The sequence below is a fragment of the Symphalangus syndactylus genome, chromosome 1, assembly GCF_028878055.3.
Source record: "Symphalangus syndactylus isolate Jambi chromosome 1, NHGRI_mSymSyn1-v2.1_pri, whole genome shotgun sequence".
Classification (NCBI taxonomy): domain Eukaryota; kingdom Metazoa; phylum Chordata; class Mammalia; order Primates; family Hylobatidae; genus Symphalangus; species Symphalangus syndactylus.
This window is the reverse complement of record NC_072423.2, coordinates 145,614,419-145,634,351: the sequence shown is the minus strand read 5'-3', so window position 1 is coordinate 145,634,351 and position 19,933 is coordinate 145,614,419. Positions and strand designations below refer to the sequence as shown.

The 19,933-nt window shown below is 34.6% G+C and overlaps 1 protein-coding gene across 9 annotated transcripts in view; it reads left to right on the top strand.

Annotated features, from left to right (window-relative positions):
- Positions 1 to 19,933, top strand: part of TUSC3 (tumor suppressor candidate 3) — a 340,062-nt gene that overhangs the window by 302,123 nt on the left and 18,006 nt on the right. For 7 of the 9 annotated variants that reach the window (XM_055287491.2, XM_055287430.2, XM_055287440.2 and 4 more), the window contains 2 exons: positions 1,254 to 1,317; positions 15,943 to 16,017. In XM_055287491.2, the coding sequence (XP_055143466.1) occupies positions 1,254 to 1,317; positions 15,943 to 16,017 (139 nt within the window). Of the gene's footprint in view, positions 1 to 1,253; positions 1,318 to 15,942; positions 16,018 to 16,542; positions 19,796 to 19,933 lie in introns of those variants that run through there. The other 2 variants (XM_055287465.2, XM_055287458.2) reach the window with 2 other exon arrangements.

Genomic DNA, 19,933 nt, shown 5'->3' with positions numbered 1-19,933 from the left:
GTCTCAGTTTCCTCATTTGGAAGATGACAGGTAATAACTACTTTATATGATTGTCAATCAACAGTGGACTGGATTTAAAAAAATGTGGTACATATATACCATGGAATACTACACAGCCATAGAAAATGAAATTATGTCCTTTGTAGCAACATGAATGCAGCTGGAGGGCATTATCCTAAGCAAATTAATGCAGTAACAGCAAACCAAGTACCACATCTTCTCAACTTGTAAGTAGTAGCTAAACATTGAGTACACATGGACAGAGAGGGGAACAGTAGACCCGGGGGCTTACTTGAGGTTGGAGGGTGGGAGGAAAGTGAGGATTGAAAAACTACCTATCAGGTACTTTACTCACTACCTGGGAGACAAGATCATTTGTACATCAGATTCCGGCAACATGCAATTTCCCATGTAACAAATCTGCACATGTACCCCCTGAAAAAGTTTGAAGAAGAGGAAAAAAAAAAAAAAGATACCTTGAGAAAACTATCTGAAGCATGTGATACAATTATACATCATAAATGATGTAAAAGTTGAGGCATTGATTTATACTCTAAGGTGTTATATTTTTTCTCCAGTTTTTTCTTATATAAATAGAAAATAGGACATTTATTTAAAACAACTCCATAGCCACTGATATTCGTAAGAGAGATTATCAGCAGAAATAATCATGGGAATCAATTTAGAAGCCAAATAATCTAGATGCAGATTTGTGTTGGATTTTCTATAATCAACTGTTATCAACTGTACACTACTCAATAGGGTGAAAACAATTTTAATAGTTCTGTTCTGAAAAAATTCAAATGCTATAATGAATTATGTGCATTTATAAAGCTGACTCCTTATTTTAAAAACTTCGATAATGTGGAAAGTAGTGATTAGACATTTGGTCGTTTCTAACTTATTTTAAAGGATGAAAAATCATAAAAATGTTTTGCTATACTTTGTACTTTTGCAGTAACTCTACAGGAATCATTTTATGTGTATGTGATAAATCCTTTAACAAGTTATATTAAGTTTGCTTTTGATACTTAGTTGTCACCTACAGTTTGCAGTAGTATCATCAACCAACACTTTCATCTATTTGCATTTAACATAATTATTTAAAATAATTGGAACTTAGTAGAAAGTAATAAAAATTTAATTAGTAAAAATCTAATTAGATTTTTCCATTGTTTATCTTCATGCCTTTAAACTACAAAATAATTATGAGGCTTTCTCAAACTGTAATTTCTGTTTGTCTTCTTTTATAGAGTTACATTCATGGGAGCAGCCAGGCTCAGTTTGTGGCAGAATCACACATTATTCTGGTACTGAGTATCCTTTTAAGATAATGATGAATTGAAAAGGGCAAACTGAAGCTACATGTTATTAAATTGAAATTTTTCCTGGCAGTAAATATCAAGACTTTTAAGAGACATTAAATTTTAGGCTGTACTATATGACTAATTTTTATTTCTTATGCTAATTATTTCCTATTACAGTAAAATTTGTTGCTATTCAGTATCATTAACAGATCGTAATTTTTTTTTTTTTTTTTTTTTTTTTTACTGACTGTTGAATTTCAAAGTATTACTTTTGCTCTACATTGATCATCTCTGGCTAGATTTTTTAAGTTTATATGGCTTTTCCCTGTAGCATCCTAATGGCGAGAAAAAAGTGCCTTATGATATAAATAGCAGCTTAAAGAAGGTATTATCATCGTACTGCTCCCCTTAAATATATGGTATGTCAGAATAAGGAGATTTAGAGTGGTTCAACATGCCTTTTTGGAACATATCAGACTGAGTCAGACTAAGTGTTGTGAATCAGATCGTACAATGTAATTTATGATTTGGAGTTAGAAGGATAAAGAATATAACAGGATAAGAAATAGCAGGATAAGAAAAAGGTAAGGTTAAGCATCTAATCTGAATATTCTTAGAATGAAAAAAAATTAGTTTGGACACTGTTTTGGGGGAACATTGATGTTTTTGTGAGTCTTAAAATGTTTGAAATTTAAATTCATAGTGTTGCTTGAACATATTGAGTCATTATGAGAATTTAACATGTGCCTCTAGTATCCTTTATAAGATTTGATTACTAATATCCTGGTTACTAAGATTCATATTCAAATGAAGTAGTCTAGACCAAATTCTCCAGTACCGTTTATAACCAAAGCTGTAAACCTTTAAGTATCGTAGAATTCATCTAGGCCAAACCTCATTTTATATGTAGGAAAACCGGAGCCCACAAAAGGCTTATGTTAGGGAAGCCCACTTGAGCTAGAATTAGAATTCAGTTGTGTTTTTCATGGTCTATCGTTTGTGCAAGTACTTAAGTTCTATGTACAATACTTTATTATGGTGTGTGACATACAGTTTCATCAATGAATGTTAGTCATGCCTATTATTTTTAATCTGGATGAAAAATACTATCTTTTCAACAACATTGAAGTTTTTGGATTTTATTACTTTGTTGTGTCATAACAATGCATTTTTAAAAATCTACCAGCAAAGACTTATTTGACCCCTTCATTTTATTCAAGCAACCTGTTTTATTTGCTTACTGTGTTTTAGGCACTGCATCAAGTGGTGGTATATAGTCATTACGGTATGGTGGGGGAAAAGGATGGAAAATGTTTAAAGCACTTGGAATTCTCGAGAAGCTCAAAGACTTCCTCGTTTTTAAAATCAGGATTAGCAATACTAACCACACGGCATTTCTGTGTGAAGAAAATGAGATAGCACACAGTAAGCATCCAATAATCACAAAAGGCTAGTTGGTTCATTCCTGTGTTTTCCTTTCTTTCTTACTCAGAACTTTAGTGGCCACAGATAATACGTATAAATACATATATATGGGTTGATTCCTTAGTGATATGGTTTGGTTCTGTGTCCCCGCCTAAATCTCACTTTGAATTGTAATAACCTGCACGAGTCATGGGAGGGACCCAGTGGGAGGTAATTGAATTATGGGGGTGGATTTTTCCCATGCTGTTCTCATGATAGTAAGTTTCAGGAGATCTGATGGTATTATAAAGGGCCATTCTCCTGCACACGCTGTCTCTTGCCTGCTGCCGTGTAAGATGTGCCTTTCGCCATGATTGTGAGGCTTCTGCAGCCATGTGGAACTGTGAGTCCATTAAACCTTTGTTTCCTAATAAATTACCCAAGCTCATGTATGTCTTTATTAGCAGCGTGAGAATGAATACACCTAGCTTTTGACAAAGGTGTAGGTGACCAGGAAAAAAAATCATCTTCTAATAAAATTTATCAAAATTCTAAAACTTGAACTGTAAGCATTGAATTGACTTAATTTTTCTAGAGCAACATTTTTGAACCCATTAAATTGTGTAACTTATAAGATAATAAAAAGGCATTGTTTTTCAAGGTTTAATGAAAATGAAGGAGATGAAGTTAAGAAGAACCAGATTATAAATCTCATTTATATTGCAGGAGAACTAAAAGATACCTTTCTGAAACTCATTGAATAACACTGACCATCTTCTTCATATGTCTCAATTCTCAACATTTTTATTTCTTCCACCCTTGATTATGCATGCTTGGATACATACATGAAATTGGGCATATCTGCAGCCCATTTCTTTCTTACATTTATTTACTTGCCTGTATGCTTTATTGTTTCAAAATTAAGAAACTGCTATGAGGAGTACTTGTTTGGCTCTAGTTTGTCTCATAGAATGGAATTGGAAATACAGATTTTGTTGTATTTTTCAACAAATGCTGAGTTTCTGCACACCACCTTTAATATGGTAAGAGATTAATGCTTTCTGCACATCAGAGGTGCCTTCGGTGAGAAAAGGAAGTATTTATGTATATATTTATAGACATATCTACTCTTCCGTATTAAAAAAAAAGGGCAAAGCTGTATTTACTCTCAACTTACTATTTAAAGATATTCAGGAAGCAAAATATGTTAACATTAAAGCAAATAGAAACATAAAGCATTTGTTGCAGGTAAGTTTTTAACTCTCATTTATTTAAATATTGTAGTTTTTTTTTTTTTTTCCTAACTTGTTTCAATCCATGGTGTAGCATTTTAGCAGTATACTTTATCTAGATAAAGTGATGAGTTTATAGCAACACATCAGGAATACCGAGCAGAAGGATGAAAAGCTGTGTTGAGATCATCATTTTATTGTATGGCAGGAATTCTCCAAGGTTTCATTTCATGGATCATTGACATCAAGCTGAGATTTAGGATTCAAAGGAATTTCACAAGCAGTATGAGTTTTTTCATATAGATCTTAGCAGTGATACATAAGTCCCTATTCTCTTTATGCTAATAGTCATTATTTGTTGCTTCATTTTTTTCTGTGTTTTTTATTTTAGACATACCTATTACTAAGAAAGAGAAAAATTCTTTTAAAATGGTGGACTCATTATCAGTAAAACTTTAAAAGAAGTCCAGGCACTGCAATCCCAGCACTTTCGCAGGCCGATCACTTTAGCTGAGGAGTTTGAGACCACCCTGGGCAACAGTAGGGGGAACCCTGTCTCTACAAAAAAATTATAAAATTAGCCAGATGTGGTGGCATACACCTATGGTTCTAGCTACTTGGGAGGCGGAGGCAGGAGGATCACTTGAGCCCAGGAGGTTAAGGCTGCAGGGAGCTGTGATCACACACTACACACCAATTTGGGCGACAGAGTGAGACCCCGTTTCCAAAAAGAAAAGTTATTTTTCAATAATTTCTGATTCTAGTTTCATTTGACAGTCTACTGCTTCTTTTGAACAATCCATATTTTCTTTGTAATTTGTGTATTTTTTTCTTCAGGCAAAAAGTTACATTTATGTGTAGAGAGAACATTTCTATCTTTTGGATTTCTCGTCCCAATTTAGTAAGTCAGATTATTAGATGCAGTTGCCATATACAAAGTTTTGCTGAACAAAATCCTAAGAGAAAACAGATGGAGTCATTTTGTATCAAAGGTTATAGATTTATATTTACTAAGTATAAAATTATCTCCATATCAGCAGTGTTTTATTTTTTCAATACCTCATTTAAGAAAACAATCCTAAGTAGTCTTTGAGAGAAAACTATATGAAAAAATAAACATTATATTTTAATATGGAATATATGTAAACTATCTAAAAATAACTTACACAGGGCTTTGTATTTTTGCAAGTAAAAATTCATTTTTATTTCTTTTTTTTCCTTTTTTAATGTTTTCACCACCTAATACAAATGTGAATGAGATATTTGCTGTTTACAGAGAGGTCGGATGACAGAAAAATACTTATAATACAGTGAGACAAATGTATGCGAAGGAGGTAGTAACAGAGGAGCTAAATCCCTATCTAGAGAATTGGTACTGACTTTTCAGCTGGATATAGAAGTATAAAAAGGAGTTTCAGAGACAGACAAATGAGTGAGGAGGCTATTTTGGTAGAAGATACAACAGGTACACAATCATAAAGTGAGAGCGAATATTCTTTATTGCAGGAATATAAATTCATCAAGGCTGGAATACAAATTTTGAGATTGGTGAAAGTTTGGTTAGGCTAGATAATGAAAACCTTGCTGAGAAATTTGAATCTCAGCTACAGGTAGTAGATGCAGTGCAATTAATATGCCATTTTACATATTTGGCATTGGGTACCTTATGAATTGTTTCTGAAGTATTACGAGGTTGAGCCCCGCATGTCTTCTTGATAGTTTTCGCTGTGGAAAGGGAAATAGTGGCGTCATGCTTGTTTAGGGAACAGAAAGCCAATGGAGGCTTGCTCCTGTAATATTAAGGATAGGTAGAGAAGGCAGAGCAAAGGAAGCAGGAGTCGCTGGCAGTCGTTCTGCGTGCTGGCAATGGTTCATCCTCCAGGATGAACCTAAGTAAGGGAATGGATGAGTGACTCACTTGCTGTTTTAGAGGAAGAAGAAACAAAATTGATAATAAATGTCACAAGTAAGGTTCAAGAACAGGAATCAGAGATGATTCTGCAGTTCACCTATGTGTTGTAGGATAGAAATATGGAGGAAAACAAGGTTTGGAGGGGAATGTGTAGCTCAAAAAAGTTCCTAAGATTGATTAGGCCTCATAATTGGTTGAGGAGAAAGGGATTGTTTAAATTGCTTAAGATCATAAAGCCAATCAATCAGTTGAAGAGTCAAGAGCTTAAAACCTTTAACCCACTGTTTTTCTACTTAGTAATATTTTGCCAATAAATCAAAACCTCTGTGGTGAATAGGCCAGTAATATTCTCACCAAATCATACATTGTGTGTATTTGTTGTATATATCTGAAAAGATCATTTTAATAAAGATACAGTGGATATGTTGATTTTTTTTATTTTTTGAGATGAAGTCTCACTTGGTCGCCCAGGCTGGGGTGCAGTGGCGCGATCTCGGCTCACTGCAAGCTCCGCCTCCCGGGTTCACGCCATTCTCCTGCCTCAGCCTTCCAAGTAGTTGGGACTACAGGTGCACACCGCCACGCCCGGCTAATTTTGTGTGTGTGTGTGTGTGTGTGTGTGTGTTTAGTAGAGACGGGGTTTCACCGTGTTAGCCAGGATGGTCTTGATCTCTTGACCTCGTGATCTACCACCTCAGCCTCACAAAGTGCTGGGATTACAGGCATGAGCCACTGTGCCCGGCGATATTTCTTTAGTTATTCTACCATATTTTTGTACAGAACACAACATCCTCTAGCAGTATAAAAACAAATACGTGTGGGGGATATGTAAATATAAATACACACATACAGACAGGTGTATGTGTTATGTGCTGAGGTACAAAACTCACAAAACCTGACAAGATGTCTGATGGTGTGACATTTACAGTCTGAAGGAAGAGGAGGACACACAACAGATGACAGTGCAAATAATTCTTCAGTTACAGTTACGTGCTTAAAAAAGTTTTCAAATGTCCAAAATTCAGTAAGACTCAGGCTTCAGGGACATGGATCTTAAGTGGAATATCATGAAGTGCAAATATGCAGTTTTTGAAACCATAATTGAAGGAATTAGTATGTATATGAAATACATGAAATTATGTTTAAAACTCTTAATGTAATTTCCCAGAGTAGAGAATTTGAACTGCGGTGATCAAATAATAAAATTAAGGTAGGATATGTTTTTGATTGTAGAATGTTCTTAAAATTCAAAACCTCATGTATGATTTTAATGAGATAACCTGAAATCTGCTTTTCTTACTAAATACACTTATAAGTATGGCACAATAAAACAGACATGTAATTACAAGTAGTGGTTTTCTAAAATAAAAAGGCACCTTCATTTCACATTTAGAGAAATGTTTGCAGAAATGTATGATTTTATTGTCCTAACTAATCTGCTTTTTTTTCTATCAGTAGGCAGTATCAGTATCACAGGAGGGGCAGAACTAACGTCATTTAAAAATTTATTTAAAATTTCAACCAGATCAAATTAGTTTCCATAGACAGTAATGTTCCCACTGAATTCACCAAGATATGGTGTCTCTGTATGAGGAGATACAGAACACGTGAGTTCTAGGATCAGCTTTAGGGTCAACTATATAATCTCTGACCTGCCACTGCCCCTTAATTCTCCACGTTTTTTAAGTTGTTAGAGGATCTCAAGAAAATGACATGAAATAAATATTAGTTGGAAGTAAAATTATTTATATAAAAGTAAAGTTTATACTAGCAATTTAAAATCTTTATTCTTATAAAGATCACATTGCATTTTCTATGAGCAAAAACATTTTTTTCCATTTATTATGAAAGAATATGATTTTATTTGACATCTGTTTCTAGTCTATTATAGAGAGCAAACATTTCTTTTAATATGTTATATCCAAGGAACATACTATAGAAAAACATTAATGATAGATGCAAGTTGAAAATTTTAGATTTAGATTCCTTTAAGTCTTCTATAATGTGCTAACATTTTTTTCAACGTCTGTTTACATTTATCTTTAAATTGTAAACATCTTGATTCCATTCCTAGGAGCAACAGTAAATTTAGGCAATTGAGAAGGGATTATATTGTTTTGTAAATTTATTTGTTAATAGTTCCATGGAATGCTCAGTGCCTCTGGGTATTGTTTGTAATTTACACAAATAGCAGCTTTTTTATGTGGGATCATGTCAATATTTTGACTAAGCAGTAGGAAAATGATCAACAGGATCAGCAAAGAAACTGGGGGGTGTACAGTAGTTTAAATATATATTGCTATGATATTAATCAACAAAAATGTGCAAAGTAATACACAAACTAGGCCAAAGTGTGTGTGTATAGGATAAAGGGTAGTGGTCCATCTGTTATTTTCTTTTAATGTTGGGATGTTTCACTAAGGCACAGCTACATGGCTACACGTATCAGTTTAATGATCAAAAAGAATGTTACATTCTCTTTGGTCAGAAGTAGAATCTTTTCAGATTTGGAGGGTCTTTCATTAATCATTCAGCCTTCCACTCAACGAAAGAAATGCCACATCAGAGCACTGAGAGATGATCATCTAGTTTCTTCCTCTATATAAAAAGAAAGATTTTTATGTTACAAATATAATTTTCCCCAAATGATAAGTATTACGCAGTCTGTTTTTCAGCCAAAAATGTTTTACTTAATACAATGAACTTCAAGCTAAACGATTCTCAACTCTTAAAAGGCCTTGAGTTAAAAAATATATCTTTAAATAATAGAGAGGGAGGGTTAGCGAGCTTAAAGCCATTTTAGTATAATTCATATGTCTTAATTACAGCCATCAGGTTTTTAAACGACTCACTGCTCTTTTCTTGTTAAAGCTTAGAAAACTCATTTTTGCAAGAAACATTCTGAGGAAGAGATCGTACTTATATACTGACCCTGCTGATTTCTAACAAAACATTTTACCTTGAAGTTGTATATAACCTATGTCTAGTAATCCCTTCGCTTTAAAATTCCCACTTTAAGGTTGTGTGCACAAATGTTTACAAATTCTTGCATTTTTAAAAATTGTCAAGTAAGAATAAAGCTAAATTCCAGTGAGACATAATGGTATGCAGTTTTTTTGACACCACCTTAAAACCTTTACAGCAGGGTTTGGCAAACCAGGACCAGTTCGGGCCCAATTCACCCTGCCTGCTATTTTTGTAAATAAAGTTTTATTGGAACACAGAAACACCCATTCATTTATGTATTGCCTGTGACTACTTTTGCACTACAACAGAGTTAAGTAATAGCAACAGACTCCATATGACTTGCATAGCTGGAAAATACTTACTTTGTGACCGTTTCCTGAAAAAGTATGGCAATTTCTGCTCTATAGGCTGTGGTCAATAAAGAAAACAAAAATCCACACTTTTATTAACTCACCCATGAATAGTTACTGTTTTTATCTTTCATTCCCTGCAGTCATTTCTTTGCATTTGTTTTAAAGGAGTCAGGTTTTATACATACTTTTATACATATTATACAAACATATACATCTTTTCACTCGGTATGGTGACAAAATTACTATTAATATATCTTGCTTTTTTTCTTTCTTTCTTTTTTTTTTTTGAGAGGGAGTCTCACTCTGTTGCCCAGGCTGGAGTGCCACGGCACAATCTCAGCTCACTGCAACCCCCGCTTGCCGGGTTCAAGCAACACCTCTGCTTCAGCCTCCTGAGCAGCTGGACCCACATGCACGTGCCACCATGCCTGGCTAATTTGTGTATTCTTAGTAGAGACGGGGTTTCACCATATTGGCCAGGCTGGTCTTGAATTCCTGACCTTGTGATGCGCCTGCCTCGGCTTCCCAAAGTGCTGGGATTACAGGCGTGAGTCACCGCGCCCGGCCTCTTGCTTTGTTATTAACATGTTTTGTCAATTTCATTTTCTATGGCTAGTTAACCTATCACAAAAATGTCCCATATGTTATAGTTGGACATTTACATTTTAATTTTTCACTATATAAATTAATCTAAAATAGATTTTTGGATGTATATGAAGTTTTTTCAGTATTTTATATTTTGCCTTATTTATTTGGGAATAGCTTTATAGGAGTAGAGTTCATGGGCATACTTCTGGCACATATAATTAATGATAATTGATGATTTGCTGAGGTTTTTGACATGCTGAAATCTTAAAATTTTCTTGTTAGACTTGGGGTTTCTATTCCCTTTCTGCCCTGTTAATAGGGAGTTCGCATATTTTTTTTAACTCATATAATTTGAAAAATGCTATATTGTTACTGCATTTGCTCCCAACAAAAATAGTAAATTATAAAAATGTGATTTAAAGCAGTGTGAAACATAAGTGATATAAAGGTAAAATCATAGACATGTTTGAAGTGGCAATTTTGTGAGTTATTCCAAACTTATTTGTGAAATCTGGAATATGTTTATGGAGTAGTAAAATGTATTTGAATGCTCTGTGCTTTATGAAAAAGATTTTTATGCTTAGCATAAAGATATTTCATGCTGAAACTGGGCTAGCAATTATGTTCTTTGCCCAATGTTTGTTATCATTGTCATCTAATCCTGATATCATCGTACTTCCTTTTTTTTGTGCTTTTTTGCTTTGCATCTTTCACTCTTTAGTTTTGTGACTTTGAGCAAGTTCTTCAAACTTCTCTGGGCTTCCGTTTCCTTATTTGTAAACAGATGGTAATATCTACATCAAAGAGTTATTGGTACTGGGTAAGATAGAGAATAAAACAAAGTTCTTGCCCTTTTGGAGCTAAAATTGTAGTGCCAGAACAAAGACAATAAGTACATTGTAAAACATATACAATCTGCAATTTCTTTAAAAAACAATGTTATAGTAAAAAAACATCAGAATAAAGGTGAGGGGAGGCTTCTCTGACAAGATTGAATTTGAACAGAGACCCAGTGGAAGTGAGGGAGTAAATTACATGGCCATCCCAGGGAAAAGTACCTCAGGCAGTGGGAATAACAAGTTCAAAGATCTCCTTATTACCTGACTTGCTTTGAAGGTATTAGGAGAAAAGGCTAGAAACCTAGAAGGAGGATTTGATTTCTAAAGCAGGAAACAACCACCAAAACTCATAAGGGAAAAGATGCATAAATTTGGCCATATTAAAATTAAAGCTTTCTACATGACAGAATAATTTAAAATACAAATATACAGGAGAATCTGAATGCAATACTTCAGTCAGTTCGTATCTAGAAAAAAAAATGTTGTCCTCCAAGTTAAGAAAAAGCAACCGTGCTTTTGGAAAAATGGACCAAAAAAAAAAAAAAAAAAAAAAAAAAAAGCAGTGTACCAAAGATTAAACCCAAAAAAGAGGAATGAACATATCAAAAGATGCTCAGAACCAAGTGGTGAGCTACTGATACAACTCTTTCCTTATCAGTTTGATAAAATCAGTAATTGGGTAGTACTGTGTTAGTGAAATGTAAGAACTTGAACTAACGTTGCTCATTTTAGAGAGCAGTATGATTGTACGTAGCAAATTTGAAAATACACTTACCAAACCTCTCAAAAATTCCACTTACGGTTATAGACCATAGAGAAAATATTGCACATGTAGACTAGGAGACCTGTGAAAATATATTCTCTGCAGGAACGTTTGTAGTAGCAAGCATTTGGAAACAAATGCCATTAGTAAGATAAAGCAATAAAATATGGTATACTCTTACAAACATGGACGTAATTTTCTGTTGCCACATTGTTTGAATTTAAGCAATTCACATGAGAAACATGTTATTCTTAGTTTTCAACATTGTAACAATAGAGAGGGAGAGTAGTAAAAAATGATATTAAGATACATTTATAGGGATATGTTATACTTGGGTGACCATAATTAATGCCCTGTAAATATACTTTTCCCTTAGTTCATGTCTTTGTGTATAAACCGATAACATGTTGTGTACATGTGCATTTATATGTGTATAAAATTTGACCCTAAGAACATACTAATATATTGCTTTACTCCCATTAAAACTGTCATACATTTTATTTTGTAGGCTTTATTTTCCCCAGTAATAGAAATACTGCCATTTCTCCCATGATTCATTAATGGAATTGAGGAAGCTGCTTAGCAGATGAATCATAAAATGAATGTATGTTTTACTTTTAATGTCTACATAAATTCATGTTAAATGCTTTTTATGTTTTGAATATTTAAAAATGTCATAGTAGCTGGGTGCAGTGGCTCACAACTGTAATCCCAGCACTTTGGGAGACCGAGGCAGGCAGACCACTTAAGGCCAGGAGTTCAAGACCAGCCTGGCCAACATGGCGAAACCCCATCTCTACTAAAATACTAAATTTATCCAGGCATGGCAGTGCACTCCTGTGATCTCCCAGCCACTCGAGACACTGAGGCATGAGAACCGCTTGAACCTGGGAGGCAGAGGTTGCAGTGAATCAAGATCGTGCCACTGCACTGCAGCCTGCGCTACAAAGTGAAACTCTGTCTCTAAAAATTAAAAAAAAAAAAAAAAGTCATAGTAAAATAATCTGCAATTCTATTTGAATTATTAGATTAAATATGTGTATATAATATAAATGTGTAGATAAAAATTTATACATGAACGTAAAAGGTATTGCAGGAAAAATGATTAAAGGGGAAACAGTAACTCCTTGTTAAGGATCCATATCAGTCACATCTATCTGCTCTAGAAAACTGAGTTTTAAGCAGTAGAAATCTCCTACATATGAACAGTTTTAGTGAAACAAGTTTTTAATTTTTATCATGTTGTTATTAACAATGTCCAATGTCTGCGGATTCGGGGTAACGTATACAAGTAGATGGTCCAAAACACTTTAATTTAAAGTCTACAGACTACCATACTGGTAATACAAAACAGTCATTATCTTACAATATTCTTTTTAGGCTACTGCTACATGATTGAAAGGCAGGAATTTCATAAAAATTTCAGTGATTTTCAAGCTATGTAGCATGGATCTCTAAAAGTGTAGTGCTAGTTTATGGTATGTGTATGGTGGGGAGGGTTGATACTGTGCAGGGGTGGCAGGGGCTTTTTCTCTTGTATACGTTAGGCTTCCAAACATAGGTTTTTATTTTCCTTTTTTCTTTTTTTTTTTTTAACATTTTTTTTATTATTATTATTATTTTTTTTTTTATACTTTAGGGTTTTAGGGTACATGTGCACAATGTGCAGGTTTGTTACATATGTATCCATGTGCCATGTTGATTTCCTGCACCCATTAACTCGTCATTTAGCATTAGGTGTATCTCCTAATGCTGTCCCTCCCCCCTCCCCCCACCCCACAACAGTCCCCGGAGCGTGATGTTCCCCTTCCTGTGTCCATGAGTTCTCATTGTTCAATTCCCACCTATGAGTGAGAACAAAGAGAATTTCAGACCAATTGACATTGATGCAAAAATCCTCAATAAAATACTGGCAAACCGAATCCAGCAGCACATCAAAAAGCTTATCCACCATGATCAAGTGGGCTTCATCCCTGGGATGCAAGGCTGGTTCAACATATGCAAATCAATAAATGTAATCCAGCATATAAACAGAACCAAAGACAAAAACCACATGATTATCTCAATAGATGCAGAAAAGGCCTTTGACAAAATTCAACAATCCTTCATGCTAAAAACTCTCAATAAATTAGGTATTGATGGGACGTATCTCAAAATAATAAGAGCTATCTACCACAAACCCACAGCCAATATCGTACTGAATGGGCAAAAACTGGAAGCATTCCCTCTGAAAACTGGCACAAGACAGGGATGCCCTCTCTCACCGCTCCTATTCAACATAGTGCTGGAAGTTCTGGCCAGAGCAATCAGGCAGGAGAAGGAAATAAAGGGTATTCAATTAGGAAAAGAGGAAGTCAAATTGTCCCTGTTTGCAGATGACATGATTGTATATCTAGAAAACCCCATTGTCTCAGCCCAAAATCTCCTTAAGCTGATTAGCAACTTCAGGAAAGTCTCAGGATACAAAATTAATGTACAAAAATCACAAGCATTCTTGTACACCAATAACAGACAAACAGAGAGCCAAATCATGAGTGAACTCCCATTCACAATTGCTTCCAAGAGAATAAAATACCTAGGAATCCAACTTACAAGGGAAGTGAAGGACCTCTTCAAGGAGAACTACAAACCACTGCTCAATGAAATAAAAGAGGATACAAACAAATGGAAGAACATTCCATGCTCATGGGTTGGAAGAATCAATATCGTGAAAATGGCCATACTGCCCAAGGTAATTTATAGATTCAATGCCATCCCCATCAAGCTACCAATGACTTTCTTCACAGAATTGGAAAAAACTAAAGTTCATATGGAACCAAAAAAGAGCCCGCATTGCCAAGTCAATCCTAAGCCAAAAGAACAAAGCTGGAGGCATCACGCTGCCTGACTTTAAACTATACTACAAGGCTACAGTAACCAAAACAGCATGGTACTGGTACCACAACAGAGACATAGATCAATGGAACAGAACAGAGCCCTCAGAAATGATGCCGCATAGCTACAACTATCTGATCTTTGACAAACCTGATAAAAACAAGAAATGGGGAAAGGATTCCCTATTTAATAAATGGTGCTGGGAAAACTGGCTAGCCATATGTAGAAAGCTGCAACTGGATCCCTTCCTTACACCTTATACAAAAATTAATTCAAGATGGATTAAAGACTTATATGTTAGACCTAAAACCATTAAAATCCTACAGGAAAACCTAGGCAATACCATTCAGGACATAGGCGTGGGCAAGGACTTCATGTCTAAAACACCAAAAGCAATGGCAACAAAAGCCAAAATCGACAAATGGGATCTCATTCAACTATTTTCCTTTTTTCTAGAAAGGATTCCAATGCTAAAACAGATACAATAGTTTGAAAAACCTTTTGTATAGAGAGGTCATGGAAGCGTAAATGCCTTACTAGAGAAGTCAGGCATTTATCATTATCCAAAAGTTGGATAATATGGTCATGAATACAGATTCAAATATGAACATTATAATTTATTAATAATCAGAATTTCCACAATACGGTTATAAAAACAAGACTCACAGAGGAAATGTTCTCTGCAGAATTTTCTCTGACCTCCTCCACCTGCTCATATATTACGCAATACTATCCTTTGAGCTTTTGTTGATAGAGACATCCTGCACAGGAGATGTATTGAAGCTGTTTATACACAAATAGCAGTAGAAACAATTACAAGGGAATCATAATGAAATTAAGCAAATTGAGGAAGTTCTGGGCTAGAATTGTTTCATTTTTCTCTTCAATTTTGAATCCATTAATCACTTGGGCAAAATACATAAATATATTTTCAGAATCGATGAGTTCTAAAATCTTAACAGTCGACAGTGTCAAAAATGTTGTAATGACATGGCAAAGAATGTTTTTATGAAGATGAAAATCTCCCATCATTTTCTTAATTCTGGCATTATGCAACATAGCATGAGTATATCCATCCTGTTGCAAGCAGGTATTAAATACAGAAGTAATTTTGTGATCTCATTCTTCAGGTATCACTTAGCTGACTAGCTCAGTGTCTTGCTAGATTCATTAAATCGTTTTATTATAATATGCTTGTTTGCTTTTGTAAGATTGTTAATTGTATAACCCCAGATTTTCAAGTGACATGATACCTGACCTTTATAAAGATTTCAACTAAACAAAATCTATGAAAAAACGCATTTAGAAGAAAAAGCTATTTACACACACGTTATGAAAATGAAGTATGTCAACGACGTGTCATGTCTATAAGCAGGTCATATCTTTATGTATAATGTGAAATGTGGTAACTGGTTTTGAGAGTCCATATAGTTTATATCTGCTATGAAAATCCTGGAATTTAAGAACCTTTAGAATTAGCTTCTCAATATATCACAAATTGAAGTTTCAGGTTATAAATTTTTAAAATTAAGGCATATTTGCTCACACAAAGAATGGTAATTTTATGTTCTTTAAAGGTAATTCATTGTATTTACCTCTGTGTGCATTTGTAATTTAACCATTCTGGAACACTGTTCAGAGCCAGAAAAATTAATAGATTTTATTCACATCTATGTCTACGGCTTCCTTGACAACTACTGCAGATGCTGCTATCACCATGGGGATGGTTCTTCTAAATGAAGCAGCAACTTCGAAAGGCGATGTTGGAAAAAGACGGAGTAAGTCTCTGTGTTGCCATTTTTGTAATTTCATTTTAGTCTTAAGGTTCATTTAAGTCAAATGGGAAATAATACATAAAAGCCCTTTGTAAACAAACTTCTAAAGAAATGTTCTGGTTTGATGAAGATTTTAACTTTTGTCTATTGCTGGGATGTGTTCATAGACTTGAAAATATATTTCTTCCAAAGGGGACTGGGTAGTTTTCTGTGGATTTGCTTATGAAGTGGAGCTGTCCTTCACTCTTGTCAGGGTGCTCTAATCCATCCCTGCTGAAGCCATAGTCTTTGTTGTAATTCCACCCGGCACAGAGAGATGGAAAATTTTGAGGGCAGAGTCTTCAGAGATTTTATTGGCATGTAACATATTCCCTCTGCTACAAGAATCGGGTGCACTCAAAGCCTGACTTAGAAGAAGCTTCTGCATAGCTATTGCACACTGAGATAATCTATTACCTTTCGATTCGTTCCAAAGCTTCCTTTAACCTTTTTTAAAGGGCATCTATTGATACTATCTATCTTTTCCAGGGTCTTTGCCTTTTCCATTGATCCACGAAGTTTTCCGGTATTATGTTTTTAAGCAAGTTAATTCTGTGGTTTTTCTTTGATGGGATCATTTGTCTCAGAATTGTAGAAAAACATAGGAGGTTTTTGAGAAGTAAAGAGTTTTCTAGCAAAAAGAGAAGAACACACAGGGAAAATGTGCTCTGAGAAGCAAAGGACAGTCGATTGTTTGCTGCCACAGACCTTTTAATAGTTAATATCAAGTCCCTATATGATTTGATATGCCCACAAACCTGTTATTTTTTTCTTTCTTTGCATTTCTGAACTCTCTTTAAAACCCAAAATTTATGTATGAGCAGTATAGGTATCTGAAAAAGAGTATTAAGATATTTAAAATAAAAATGCAGACTTCATGGGTTTTTAGCTAGGGTGATGTGTGTAAACAAATCATAGTGCTTTCGAAATACTTAAAAGTCTTAGGGGTTGAAGTGTTTTTGATGTAATACACAGTTTATTTACCCTGCCCTCCTTTCCTATGGTATCATCTGTTTTAAAGAAACTACAAAAGAAAGGAACACATTACTTTATCATGTCGAATTTTATTTATCTTTTGAATAAACATCATGTCCTTAGGATTGACAAATTATGCCTATGAGGACATTCTTTTTAGTAATTTCAACTTTTATTTTAGATTTGGGGGTGTATGTGTAGGTTTGTTCCATGGGTATTTTGGATGATACAGAGGTTTGGGTACGGATCCCATCACCCAATAATGAGCTTAGTACCAGACAGGTGATTTTTCAACCTACACGCTCCCTCCCTCCATCCCCACTCTAGTCGTGTCTGTTCTCATCTTTAAGTTCGTATGTACACAATGTTTAACTCCCGCTTACAAGTGAGAACATGTGGTATTTGGTTTTCTGTTTCTGTGTTAATTCACTTAGGATAAGGGCCTCCAGCTGCATTCATTTTGATGTAAAGGACAAGATTTTGTTCTTTTTGGCTGCATAGTATTCCATTGTGCATATGTACCACATTTTCTTCATCTAGTCCATCATTGACGTGGTATATACGCACCATGGAATCAACCTGGGTTGATTTCATTTTTTTGCTATTGTGCATAAGGCTGCAGTAAACATAAGACTGCACTAAACATAAGACTGCATGTGTCTTTTTGGTGGAATGATTTATTTTCCTCTGGGTGTATACCCAGTAAGGGGATTGCTGGGCCAAAGGTAGCACTGTGTGAAGTTTTTTGAGAAGTCTCGAAACCGCATTCCACAGTAGCTGCTCTAATTTACATTCCTAACAACAGTGCATAAGCATTCCCTTTTCCGCACCACCTCACCAGTATTTGCTTTTTGACTCTTTAATCATAGCCCTTCTGACTGGAGTGAGATGGTATATCATTGTGGTTTTGATTTGCATTTCTCTGCTGAGTAGTGATGATGAATATTTTTTCACATGTTCACTGGCCACTTGTGTGTCTTTTAAGAAATGCTTGTTCGTGTCCTTTTTCTACTTTTTAATAGGGTTGTTTTTTGCTTGGGGATTTAAGTTCCCTGTAGATTCTGGATACTAGATGTTTGTCAGACGCGTAGCTAGCAAAAATTTTCTCCCATTCTGTAGGTTGTCTGTTTACTCTGTCTTGTTGTTTTGCTGTGCAGAGGCTCATTAATCAGTCCCACTTGCCAGTTTTTATTCGCAGTTGCCTTTGGAGACTTAGTAAAAAAAATTCTTTGCCAAGGCCAAATTGAGACAGGCATTTCCTAGGTTTTCTTCTAGGATTTTTAAAGTTTTAGGTCTTACATTTAAGTTTTTAATGCATCTTGAGTAACTTTTCATATATATGGTGAAGGGTAGGGGCCAAGTTTCTTTCTTGTGCATATGGCTAGCCAGTTATCCCAGCAACATTTATTGAATAGAGAGTCCTTTCCCCATTGCTTGTTTTTGTCAGCTTTGTTGAAGATGGGATGGTTGAGAGTGTGCAGCTTTATTTCTGGGATTTCTATTCTGTTCCATTGGTCTGTGTGGAGGAGATACTGTTAATGTGTTTATTGTATAGCCTGTCTTAAGGTAAATAAGAAATGTGTAGTAAATTTTTAAATCTTACAATATTTATCATAGTAATATGATACTGAATTTATTAAATCACCATTTCCAACTCCTCTCTTGGTAGATGTTTCTCTAACTCCAGCTCCCACCCACCCCCAAATTGTTTATTCATGTCATGTGCGTACATGTGTGTGTATGAAAGCGAGCTGGAAAACATATTTTAAGACTTTTAAATTACTCCTTTTTGGTGTGATTTTTATTTTTGATGTGCCACAACTACTATGATTAATAGTTCCCACGTCAGAATGCATCTGCCTCATTATGGCATTTTCTTTTCACAGGTGTAGTATCTCATGTGGCTGCCATGGTTCCTTTAATAATTACTAACCCCTCCCTACGCTGAGTTCCTCTCCCTTCCCATATACAAGTACTTGAGTAGCATTATTTTGTTCCACTGCATAGGATCAAGTAATTATCTTCTGTCTTACTTGATGATCACATATTTCAAGCCTCATTTCTGATAGAGCACAACCCGATGGGGCTACTAAAAAGGAGCAAAGGGAATGAAAAGAGTGCTTTATTCTTCTGAAAAATAAAAAAGGAGATGGAAGGAAAAGAAGTGTTAGATAAAATGCCAGACTTCAGAAGTATAGAGTAAATAATTTTGTAACTAATTATAGGTTTTTATAAGCAAAGTTGTTATTATGCCGTATCTGGGTCCTGGTATGTGTCATATAGGGATATTCTATAATTTTCAAAAATTTTTTTTTTAATTTTATGATACAAACTCATTTTTTGCTTTATTTTCTCCCAATATTCATTTGAAGTTCAGCTGCATGAGTGTTGTCTGAAATGAAGTGTCAGAGGCTACACTTGGATGCTATTAAATGTTTGTGATGTTTCACAATTCATATTCAAAATTTAGAAGATATTCCTGCAGAGTTGAATAAAAACTGACACATTTGCAGACCATATTTTGACAAAGCCGTACCTTTCGTACTCTATGATTGCCAGAATTGCAGTTAAACTTGGTTTCGTTTATATATTGGAAAAAATTTTAAAAATCATAGTTCCTTATTATAGAATCATATAGATCTGTTTGATTTTCTTTATTTTCTTCTGCTTTAATCTTTTTAAATCTTTTTTTATTTTACAAATAACTTCAAATATTTTTCAGATTGTTTAGAATTCTCTGAAGTGAGTAAAAGGTATATTGTGCAACTTATGTGTTCTTAAAGATGTTTAGATATTTCTTAAGAGATTAATTTCTACTTATAGAATATTTAAATAAGAGATTAATTTCTACTTACAGAATATTTAAATTTTATTTAAATAAATTTTATTTAAATATCTTTGTCTT